The sequence below is a fragment of the Toxorhynchites rutilus genome, chromosome 1 (genome assembly GCF_029784135.1).
Source record: "Toxorhynchites rutilus septentrionalis strain SRP chromosome 1, ASM2978413v1, whole genome shotgun sequence".
Taxonomy (NCBI): Eukaryota; Metazoa; Arthropoda; class Insecta; order Diptera; family Culicidae; genus Toxorhynchites; species Toxorhynchites rutilus.
Window position 1 is genome coordinate 166,790,479 of NC_073744.1, and position 12,949 is coordinate 166,803,427.

At 40.4% G+C, this 12,949-nt stretch overlaps 1 protein-coding gene across 1 annotated transcript in view; it reads right to left on the reverse strand.

Annotated features, from left to right (window-relative positions):
• Positions 1–9,997, reverse strand: part of LOC129761909 (homeobox protein B-H1-like) — a 104,074-nt gene extending 94,077 nt beyond the window's left edge. Inside the window, exon 1 of the mRNA XM_055759753.1 lies at positions 8,885–9,997. Within this exon, the coding sequence (XP_055615728.1) occupies positions 8,885–9,278 (394 nt within the window). The 5' untranslated portion in view covers positions 9,279–9,997. The remainder of the gene's footprint in view (positions 1–8,884) is intronic.
• Between the last annotated feature and the right edge of the window lie 2,952 nt (positions 9,998–12,949).

Genomic DNA, 12,949 nt, shown 5'->3' on the forward strand with positions numbered 1-12,949 from the left:
TACAAAATAACAGATCACATATTTTCTCCGAACCCCATCAATATGGGTATCAAATGAAAGGGATTGACTAGTAGAACACAGCTATTTATGCTATTTTTTTGAAAAAAAGCCCCATCAGTATGGATATCAATTGAAAGTGCTCGGCTGCAAAATCTCGGTGGAATTACATTTCTAACAAAAGTAAGAAAAACCCCCCGATTCTGTATTCCGACGGATTTACGTTTAAAATGAGTTCGAATTTGCCATTCCATATTTCGAGCTCGAACGAAAAATGTTCAAATTAAAAATCCGCTCGAACGAAGCAGAGCACAGGCGATTTGGCCAAGTCGATCGAATTTCAGAATCGGGGTGAAAGGGATTGTAACATCGCCAAAACTACCTGGAAGAGTTCAGACCAGGGCTCAGCAAAGTCATATTCAACCGAGGATAGTCAGCGGACTAGTAACAATGTCGCCTTCGTCTTCAATCGGAAATGAGTTTTGGCTTCTTCCAGCAATTTCTCCGTCAACATGACGGAGTCTCATTGTCACAGTTGGGCGTTTAGTTGCTATCGCACTCTACGACTCGACTAACGCATTTCATTGTTCCCCGTCAAATGGACTTCAATGTATCAGGTATGCATGTATCGATGTTTGAGCTCAACGTGGTTTGACAATATACTACAGGTGAGCTAGATTTTTTGTATCGTACACCAAAATTACTCACACATATAAAATAACGTGCACTGTTGTGTTCAGAACCACTGTCAAATTTGTGATTTTTTTTTAAAATAAATCCGTTTTTCTGCATGGTTTTTCACAAAATTGAACTTGGAAACAAAGTGAACTAAAATTTTGTTTAGAATTCCTCCAGAACTGCACACTATTTTGCACGCCACTTACTAATACTAACGCGAGAACCTTTATAGCATTCCTAATAACTGTCTAAGTTCGTTGGTTTGAGTTCACGGTGGGTAGACAATAGACCACCCATTAATGGTGTAACTACTTTTTTGCATCAGTAATCGTTTCACTTTATATGAACGTAAAAATAAGATTGTGTGCGCTGGTAAAGAGATTCATGTGAGGGGGAAGTAGATGTGTGAATTTGAATGAAGAGGCAGATTTGTCGTCAGTCATCAGTCACGTCAATTAGAATAAGAATTGATCAGAATAGTTCATTAGTCATCATCGCTCTCAACGCTCGTCAATTCATTTTCTAGTCAATTCAAATTATGTTGATGGCGAATGCCAAAGTAGTGCTAGTCGAAGCGAAGCGAAGCGACTGAGAGGACACTTGATATTCATTTTTCATCTTCGAAGATTTATTCAGATTTCGGGCCCTGATCCAGATCATTATATTTATTTTTTTATAGATTCTCCGCAACTCTGAGCTAATTTGTTCTTAGAAGTTCCAGATTTTTAAGCGAACTTCTATCATTAGCCACTGATTGTGAGTCTTGTGAAATAAACAAAAACCCCGGTATTTCCTTCTGCTTTGGTTCCATCTGCATATACTTTCATATAGTTCTTGGATTTATTCCTTCGAAAAACATGAAAAACTTTCGCTGAATTTTCATTATCTTCCACTTGGTTAGCAATAGATTGGACACTTTTGTAGGCTTCATAGTACCATTTCTGTGGTTTCCATCGGAAGTGAGGAGTAATTAGTGCCTCGCAAATTGGGCCCATAAATGACCATCTTTGGGTGTTGTTATCGAGTAGCTGAATCCACGCAACAAATCGAAAGATAGATATCAAGCCTTCGACCAGAGACTGCTTAAATCGTTCCAGTGACAAAAAGTCAATCAATTTAACCCGACCGTCGTTCGGCGTGAGAAAAACTTAAATCCCAAAGAGGGCGCGCGAGATCAAGACATCCCGGAGTCGATAATCTTCCCGAGCTTCTCGAGTTCCGTAGAACCTGCCGTAGCCTGCCTCCAGGGGGAACCCAAGAACCGTCCGGGGAAAAAGTGAAAAAAAAGTTAATGGCTTTCGCTGTTAATCTGCTTAGAGTTTACCGTGTGGCTCTCGCTGATTGAAAAGTGGAACACAAAAAATCATATATTGATCCCTGTCGATTGTCGTCAGAGTGACACTTTAATCCCCTTCCCTCAAAAGTGTCAACTCCGGTCGCTCGCTCTCCCGGGTTCATTTTTCTCCTGTTGTCCGGTGATGGAGGGACTCGTTAAAAAATCATAACTAACCTATAAAACGTTTAAAATTCACTGAAAGCTGCCCGGGAGTTGCTGATTGTTGTTACTTTGTTTCCCCTCTCGTCTGGTCTGGAAGGTCGAGAAGGGAAGTGCTGTTGAGAAATTAATTTAAAGCAGAGCTTTGAAGATAACATTGTCTTGCTGAAATTAATTGGACCAGCCGAGGCGGAGGTGCGAAATGGGGCGCGGCGCGACGCGGCTGCGTGGTCAGCCAGCAACGGTTAAAATTCAGCGATTTAGCTATCTATTTTATGACTTTTCGGTCCCCCGACTCTCGCGGTGAAGCAGCCGGAACATAAATATTGTATAAATAAGCCTCGGAACGCTTGTGTGCCGTTTTTCTCGGATGTGACGGATGCGGAGGAAGAAAAAAAAATCGGAATTAGTTATCCCCTGACTTGGTTTCATATAATTTTTTTTTGCTGTTCCCTACAATTTGGATCGCCACTAAAAACGCATCAAAAGTTTAATTGCAAATAACAGCGTTATGAAAGCATTTGCGCTGTGGGTGCGCGAGGAAAATTAACTAATTATACTACAACAATTACGGAGCAGATTGCTGCTGTTGCTGCTGGTCGTTAGACACTGAACGGTGCCGGGGGAGACTCCGACGCCCAGATTCCCCCGGGAAACAAAACAGATTTGCGGAGACTCCACCCTCCTCCCTCCGAAAAAGGTGTCACTAATCTGCTAATAAAAATCTCAATGGGCCCTGCTGTTGCCCTGAGTTGGGAACTCCTCATAATTGCCTGCGCGAAAATTGAGAACAGATGATAATTGGGCTCTTATCGCTCGAAAAATTTGGGCGAAATTGTTATTGGAAGGTGTTTAGTGTGGTACTTACCACTTCCCACAATTTCTCAAATAATTGCAAACCGTTAATGGTGGTTCTGTTAGAGGGGCTAATTGCGGGACGCAATTGAGAGGATTGCGGAATTAGTGATAACACTTCTCGCGTAATTTGCGCGATTATTTCATTTAGTGCGAAGCTGTGTCGATGGATAAATTGTCATTCCGACATTTGGGTTGCGAAACAGCAAATAAGCTTTGTCGTAAGTGGTTCTTTTCGACGTCTCATTCGGATGGTATAATATACACACGAAACCTTCTTCGTAATTGGGAGTGAAATGAACACATTCTGTATTCTGGATTTTCTCTGAGACATAGCGTTGCCAGAAAGCATTTCATTTTCGGCAGAAACCATGCCTTTTCGTGTCTTGAAGCGTTTCTATTTTGTTTGTTCATCTTTTTTTGGATTGTACCCCAAACAAAAAGTCCGAACGGTGTCAACAAGGATCGAACCAAGGCCGGCTGCAATGCAAGGCTGTCTTACACGACCACGCTATCCACATAGCTACTGGTGCTGTTACATAAATGCGTGATAATATTACACCTCATTATAAAATGAAGCTGGAAAGTGGTTTCTAAGAGCAACAAGGAGAACATAAACGTGAATCTATATCCTTCTCGGTCTGGGCCGTGTATGTGGAAAAGTATGCGAAAAACTTTAATGCGTACTTATTGTTCAATGTGTTTCCCGGTTCGCTCGCTCATGTTGATCTTTTATTATTATAGCATATATATCACACAAATGATATACCAGTATGGGGGAGTAGCGCATTTTCTGTTATTTTAGGCTCATTTAATGTAATAAATCGGAATGCCAAGACATGTGCCAAAAATCACTTTTGGTTGTAGAGCTTCAACTTGATTACAATTATCCATTGCATTCGAAGTGAATGTGAAAAATTCCAGCAAATTTGTTGTTGTTAACGCTAGAACTACCGACGTTTAATATATACCTAGTTCTACCGCACCCGTCAAATTGACGGATTTTTTATTAGTGCGTTTGTTGTATTTTTTACTTAGTTAGTTTTCAATTTTAAAAAATAAACAAAAAGGTTTATATTTACATTTATAGGTCTATGACTATGAGGCACATATCTTACAAAAACATGTTATTCTGGATGAACACTTGCCACAAAAGTATTTATTGCAATAATTGTATTTGACAAGATTTTCGTTCTTGAAGTCTTTTAGTTAAGTTTCCGGTAGTACAATCCATTGCTTTGTTTGGTTGTTTTTTGGGGGAGCTTGTTCTCTGCCGCACTTATGTTCATTGGAAAGTTCTTCTGCCAATAGAAACAAGAATTGTTTCCTCGTTATGTTCCCATCACAAGTTTCTTTGTATAAAATCCACGAATTGATTGCTGCCAAGTCCAAAATATAGTAGAACACTTGCAATGGCCATCTACGAGACCCTGCTTTTACGCTATATTTGCGTGCCATGTGTTCAACTACATCTACTCCAAACTTGGTTCTATTGTAAAACGATACAATTTCAGGTATTTCTATTTCTACAATCTAAATTTCGTAACTACTCCAAACTCTAAACATATCGGAAAACTATTGTGCGTAAACTGCACGAAATTGCATGTCTAATTGAATGCACATAATTATCGATGTCCACTATTTCATAGATGATGCATAGATTGTTATAAACTTTGAAATTGCCAGATCCGTCATTTTGTCGGGTCTCGGTAAAAATAGGTATAGATAGTACTGATTATGGAAGTTGAAGCCGGTAAACAGAAATTGAATATGAATAATAAACTATCCTTACATCTCATGAAAAGTCATCGCAAAATTCTAGAACCCTACATAGAAATTATATAAAATTTTTGACCATGAAATTTGAAATCCGTCAAATTGACGGTTTTGGTAGTTCCAGCGTTAAGCGTCCTTTTATAGAACCATATTGCTAATTCGTAATTCGTGTTTTTAGTTGTTGAAAAAGTTATTGGTTTATTATTCCCCCAAGGAGTCTTGGAATGCAACAAAAAATTGCTACTCCACGGTAATTTCTTACATTGGATCCATTGCTGGATTTGAGGATTGGCACAAAAAAAGAGTTTTTTCCATATTTTTGGGAACCTTTCCGAATCCAATGACTTATTGGAAAGCCGTAAAAGTGAATGAGTTATTCAGATGTATTTTGTTTTTTCAAAATACCGGTGGAATTCTGTCAGGACCTGGCCCTTTCGAGACGTCAAGCTTATTTATTGCGTCAAAAATTTCACTGACAGATACTTATCTGACATCACGTGGATATTCTGGAAGAAATGGAAGAAAGATCTGGAAGAAATCACGATCTTGGTCCTCCCCGAATGTTTTAATATAAACTTCTTGAGAGAATGTTGCAAAGAGGTTGTAAATATCTTCTGGGTCATTCCCCACAATTTCGTCAAAGTGTATGCGTGATGGAAAACCATTGCTTTTAAATTTCGTTTAAAGTCCTATTTAACAGCAGAGTCAAGCTGGTTTTAAATACTCAAATAATTTTCGAGATTAGCATCAGAACTGTATTTCTTAGAAATTTTATGCGCCTCCAGTTTTATATATTTTTTTAAGTTTGTTTTGTTTTGGTTAAACCAACCCAAATATCTTGTGTTTATTTTCCTTCCATTTCATCTTGTTGGTATCTCCTCCTCTATAGTTTCATTGATTATCGAGTAAAGAGTCGTCACTGCTACTTCTATGTTTTCCACACTTTTAAAAAAAACCCTGCGAATTGATATAGTTAAGCTCCGTCTTCATTAATTGGTAGTTTAAGCAAAACAGAATGAAACATGTATTTTTACTACATATTCCAACGTTTCTTCACATCCACAATGTAGCCACATCTGTTTTCTTTGTAACTAAATGAATTAAAAACACTTACGATTAAGAAAACCATAAAAAATAACTAAAATTCTAAACACGTTTATATTACACCATTCCTCAATAAGCGAGGTAAGATGCCCTTATGCGTGTCCAAAATGCACCACAACGAGTCGAAATGTCTTTTAGATAATTTTTGATTCACTGCTTATACGTTCCGCTTCCGATATGTTTCTGCCGGTTAGAATCGTCTGATTTTTGAGCCATTTTTGTTGTCGCACGCCGAAAACGCAGATTAATTTTTGAATCCAATATTTTTGTTTACAAACGTATCAATGTGTGCCGCTGCTCTCAAATATATGGTTACGTGCCGCTGTTCACAAATGTGCTGCCAAACTTTTGGCTTTATATTTTTGAGTTTTTATTCTCATTTGTCAAGGCTTGTGTTATTCGTAATAATGGAAGGATTTTAGTTGTTCAGAAAAATTGAAAAAAAAACAATTGTTCGTTCTGGTTTTTATTGAATGACTAGCCGACCCGGCGAACTTTGTCCCACCCTCAATTGATATTTTGTTTTAAATAATTTCGAACACTCAAGTTTCCACAGAAATTATTTTTATGCATGTGATATATATTCGCGGTATATAATATTATTTTTGATAAACCTGACGCAGACCAATGTCCTGGAAAAAAGGTAATGAAGATGGTCGAGTTTTGAGCGACACAGCATGCGCTGCCATAACTATTTCGCAAATAGTGACGTCAGTCGTTGTGTTTATCTTTGATTGCCCATCGCATCCATGTGAAAATTCTATTTTCAGGAAGTAATTCATCAATTAAAAACGTTAATTTTTGTAGAGCTCCCGCTGACTATGAGACTAAAGTGGTAGCGTGGAGTGAATATTAGTGAAATCTCGTCGAAAAAGACGGATAAAAGTGATATTTCCATGCGGCATTTTCACTCCCCCACGTTCATAGAAACAAACGAAGTTTCATTATTTTACCGTAATGAAGTTTATTTTTCGAAGGCTCTCAGTTTCGGTGTGTATGTTGTGAGATAATAATCGCCAACTAATCAAAATTTCACCGAAAATGTTACTGTTTTCCAGAACTAAGCATACGACTGCTCTCTGGACCTTTTGTCACATGAATAATCGAAATAAGCTACGATATAATTGTCATCTGTTAAAAACAACCAGTTGAATGATTTCATGCGAATTTTGGCTCAAATTATCAAGCAACCGTGAGTACTTTCAACATTGTTTTGTTTCTTCCATATACATTCCATATTGAATGCAAATAATTACGACACGATATTTTGTTTGTCAATACAGATACACTTCGCGTACTGCTCCACCTCTATATGTACCTCATTGGACGCAGACTGAGACGCATCGAACTTGATACTGACTGTTTAAAGCTGTTGCTCCGTTCTTGAGTTAAATCGTGGGAAACGGACACCAAATCATAATCATTTATATAGATATACAAAATTTGCTAAAACATTTCCTTACAATGTTCCATCTTTCCGAATGGTTTTCATAGCTTTTTGGCATATGTAGGCTCTGGTAACATCCGAGAGTGTGTTGAAACTTGCAAAACTTCAATTAGTTTTATGATGCTTCAAAAGTCTTATGACTGTAGCAGCCAGAGTTGCATGGAATCATGCTGTTTTTTTATATGTGACAATTCTATGAAGCTAGACGAGGTTTTCAGTGCTAAACTACCTTTAATGGTATTCATAATGGAAAAAGAAAGTTATAGGCACAGAAAATCCTGCCAATTACTACGGTGTCTATGATTTTTCATAGTGGTGCGTTCTACCCTAAGTTCCCCTATGTTGATTTTTGATTCTGGTGCAAAAAAAGATAAAATAATTTCAGCAACTCCGAAGAATTTATCATAACAACTAACTCAAGCATGATCAGGGGGGAAGTAAACAGAGGCAAATATATGTATCTCTCCCGCAATAACTCAAACTTACTCAAACTGGTTGAGTTGAGCAATGAGGACGCCGCTTCCCAATTTTTCATAAGATTTATGAAGATTACTCTGACGACATTAAAACAATTACCGAAGACTTCCTCGCTTTTAGCGCTTTCATCCCAACTTGTTTCTGTTACCAGAATTATTGAAACAGAAGAGTTCTAAATTTAAATTTGTATTTCTTTCATTTTAAGCATGAACTTAAGTGGATTGAGGTGCATAGGGACACGATTTCTGGTTATGGATCACTCCATAGAACCTCAGTTCGTGAGAGAAGCAGGCAGTCGAAGAAATTCAGCTTCCCAATCTTTGGAATAGTTGTCGAATAACAACGAGTATGTTTGGAAGGAATCTCATGAAATGTCTTTCAATGTCTTACAGAAATTTCAATTCACCGATCACGTCAATATTATTTATATTTCATTACTTATCTGAGCATTTTCATCGCATCACCTTGAAGTTTCAAATGCAGAAATACAAGTAATTACAACACAAAAAATCAGATTTCTGCTCATCGGGGTGCTGTGAACAAAAAATAGTAACTATATGCGCATGGTTTCAATGGTTTTTCATATATTCAACTGTTAGAAAACGCTCAGTAATAGGACATTATCACGAAAGGAACGTTTTGACTCTGAAGAGAATTTGATTCTTGTTCAGAATTGATTTTAGCTTTAAAAATATATCAGGAATTGTAAACATAAGCACAGTTTAGTAGATATCAATTTAACATACACTGTTTTTTGAAGTTGTGCAATAAACTTCCAGCCTTTGAGAAAGCTGTTGGTTTTGCCATTTTTGTCAAAACACCGACGATGACAGAAAACAGTATATTTTCACCACACGCACTGCGAACTAACCGCATTGAATTCGAAAATTTAAGCAGGAGAAAAGTAACACTGAGTTTTGTGTGCAAGAAAAAGAAAGATCGATCCGAGGTCAATACACCTAGGATTATTCGAACGATAAATGTCAACCGACAAAATTGGTCAATGGTTTATGGGTTTATACTGGGACATTGACAACCCTGCTGATCGCACTCACCGTTGCTGCACACACTGGAGTTATCCATGGGACAACTGTCATCGCTATCGCTTTCGTTCTCATGGTCCTGATCATCCACCACATGGTGGTGATGGTGGTGATGGTGTAGACCCAGATGATGCTGGGCTCCCGGTGTCAATCCTCCGGCTCCCTGGTGCAGATGGTGTCCCTGCATTAGGCTTAAATCCCGCGGACCCGGACTTGGCGTTCGGCCCTCACTGCTGCTCCCGTTCACACTATCGGCCCCACCTCGATCGCCACCGCCACCGCCACCACCCTGATGGTGGTGGCCCTGATGGCTCTGGCCTCCTCCGCCCAGGATATCGGTGATCATAAACCGTGACCGGGGAGGCTGTAACACGGCCATCGAGTTGCGCTGCACCGGTACCGTCATCCCACCACCTGCGCCGGTGATATCCGATAGGCTATTAATTTTGGTTAGCTCGAATGGGCTTTCGCCCGGGATATGCCACTGGAGCACGATTTTGACTGTTTTCACGGACACTTGCCAACGGAAATGGTTCCCTCCGGCTCCCACTCGGAGATGCGTCTGTTTTTTTTTGCGTTGGACTGTTTCCTCACAATCTCACCACCCCTCTTGCAAAATCGTTTTCGGTAAAGTTTTCACTGACAATTGCACAAGAAAATCACTGGACAATTTTCCGCTTCACTCACTGGCTTCACCGCCTGTTTTCGTCTTCCGTTTTCACTCCCACAATCAGTGATCGCTATTCACCATAATCCATCGAACGTCACTGCTTCCACATGGTTCCGTTACACACGATCTTTGGCCTACACCGGATTTCCTCGCTTCATATTAACACACTGCGTTTCGATTTGTTTTTTTTCCTTCTCTCCTCTCGCGGATCGCGGATCACTAAAGATCACAGTTGACACAGCGACGGCACTCGGATACCCTTCAAACCGTTCCGCGATCGAACACAGCACCGACGAACGGCACCACACTGCACTCTACGCGCTGCACTCCACACTGTGGGATCGGCAACCACCGCAAGAAAGGCCCCGAAGCGAGAAAAAGGGAGATAGGATAATAGCTGTGCTCAAAACCTGCCGCCGACGAGGTTCAGGACAAAAACGCACATGTTCTATCGATCAGCGTTAAACGTACACTAAAAAGCAAACATTTTCCAGGCGTCAACACAGCCGCAGCACCAGCAGACCCCGAAAAACCGGATCCGGCACATACAATATACCGAGAGGGACGCAACGCGGAGAACGCACCTAAACCCACACACTCAAAAGTGGAAGGAGAGAGAGCCCTCTTCGTTCGATCAACAACGGCTGCTGCTGCTACCAAAAGTTCGACACAAAAATGGAGCTAAACGGTTGGGCAAGACGGAATCAGCGATACATAATGCCTTCAACACACGCACACCACAACCCTCGGTCTTACTCCACTCCGAGCTCAAGTGCTCGTGGCTGTGTGCGTGAGTAAATCGTGGTGCAATTCGCGAGCGAGAGAGAGAGCGACCCAACACACGCCACGCCTCCCGGATAAGCTGCAGCAAGCCAATCATCACCACCACCACCACCGATCAGCACTATGCGATTAAAGAGCCACGAGATGGGCGTTTCCTTCCATCGCTCACACACACGCGCACGCAAATACGCGAGACACAGCCGAATGCATCGCACAGCAGGCCGATGGATTCGTTCAATCGCAGCAACCCGAGCGAGAGGCACTGCGAGTGAGTGAAAGACATACACACAAACGAACGAAGCGCACTCGTTCGCTAAGTATCCTTATCCTCTTTTCGTAAGCCGGCATGTTTTCCCTCAATTTGCGCTATTAACTCCCACCCTCCCAACGCTCGCATTAACCCCTCTCTCCTTCCCCGCGCCTTGCGTCGTCGCACACCAACGACAGCTTAGGACTTTTTTTTTTCGCCGTCTTTCAGCCGTCACTCACCCCTCGCCGTCATCACCCCCGCGAGAGCGAAAAATTTAACTTCATCTTTCACCCAGAATGTGCGCGGGAGGCTCCTCGCATTCCAAACGAACAACAGCAACAACAAAGAAAAAACACACCCAATGGCATTAAAATAAAATATGGAAAGATGGTGGGGGGGGGGCATGCCTTTAAACTACGTATAACTACATAAAAGGTAGAATTTAAAATTTAAATTGTGAAAAACAGGGGAAGAAATATCGCGCGATGAATTGTCGTCCTCCTCGCCGACTCGGGACAGGAATGCTCACTAATACAGACGAAAACGGGCTGCCCCGGGGGTAATTTAGAGGATGGATATCACTATGGAGGGGATGTTTACCGTCGTCCCTAAGCTAGCGAAATGTGTGAAACAGGAAGCAATTAGTCGGTCATATTATTTTTTTGTTTCCACAGCACATGGGTGGATGGGTGAAGTTTCGATAATCGTCGTCATGTGCAGTTGGGGAGAAGGCATCGAGAAAATTTTCGCCCAGATTTTGGCTTTGTGATGTGTGAATTTTATGTCCGACAATCCGGGCTTGGGTTTGAAGTTTTCAAATGATCCTACCGAAAGCTACATCAGTCGTTCCGGAAATAAGTTCTCGTTACTTCGTGAAAATCATCAATCATTGTTTCAAAGGATGTGGAATGCACACTTAAATATTAGAAATTCATGTCGGACTTTTTGTTTTAAAGAAATGATTCTAAGCGCCAACTCACATCAAACCAGTTTCATCACATCCATTATATGGAGAAGCATCTAACAAAACATATCCTGGATCCAACTGATTGTGGAAGAAGTAGAGGAAGGGTGGTAAAGACGTACGTTGTAAACGTTGATTTTTTTTTTGTGAATTTCACAGAAAACATATAGCTATCTCACAACAAATTGATAATCTAGGTCTCTTTTTATAATAAAATTTGTGTTTGAGGCAGAAACTTTGCAAAATGAATGTGTCTGTCATCTTTGAAAAAATAAGATTGAGTCGGGAAAGACGGACACTAACTGAACTCAAGTTTATGTACTCAATAAGTTTTGGAGGTTTTCAAATATGCCTTGAAAATTATCTAACAAAAAAGCTAGACTAAAATCAGCTAGAAGGGCTTGTAACATTTCTCATTTTTTCATGTCTAAAATAGCTTCCGGCATTCAGAATGACAAATTCGGATTACGTTTTAAAAACCGCTCTGCTGATTCGATCTGCCATGATCTGCATGATAGGGGAAAGTAGGTAAAGACGGACACTGCGGGTAAGATGGACACTTTTAATATTTCATTAACTAAAATTTTTTTAAATAATTTATTTATGCAAATACTTTCAATAAAGTGTATCAATACTTTCGAGACACACTGTTGATTTCCAGCGAGCGAACTGTCAAGCTTGTAAACAAAACAAAAATTATCTTCGCGGGTGCACCATTCGATGTAATTTTTACTCCGTAGAAAATAGCGAAAAGTTCGTGATTTTTTGTTTTTTACGTGTTCCTCCAACGGGTAAGTGTTTATTTAGTCCATCATTAACTATCCTGTGATAAATCAGAGGTTTTTCAACGCTTATAGGAAGAGCTACGGTCATTCGAAAAAAAAGCTATCAGTTCGGGCAAGACGGACACATTAAGGTAAGGAAAGACGGACACTAGTATTTTCCTAGGGTATGTAACAAAACTTTTTGGTTTTACTATAAAGATGCCTACAAATTACAAGCGCAAGAGTAACCGGCAGTCATGGACGGCTCAGCAGTTGGAACAAGCCATTAAGGCTGTAAAAAGTGGATAGCCGGTGAAGAAAGCAGCAAGAAGTTACGCAATTCCAAGATCCACACTGATTCGCCACCTCACAAGTCCAACTGTATCAACTCGGCTAGGACCTCTTGATTCCGTATTCAATTCTCAACAAGAAGAGGAGCTGGTACAACATCTGTTGGATTTGGAAAAAAGGTTCTTTGGAATAACGATGACTAATGTTCGAAAGCTTGCTTTTGATCTGGCCGAAAAAAATGGAATGCCACACTCGTTCAACAAGTCTACCAAGATGGCTGGAAAAGCTTGGCTAAGCAATTTTCTGAAACGAAATCCCTAATTGTCGTTCCGTAAACCTGAAGCTACCTCTGCCG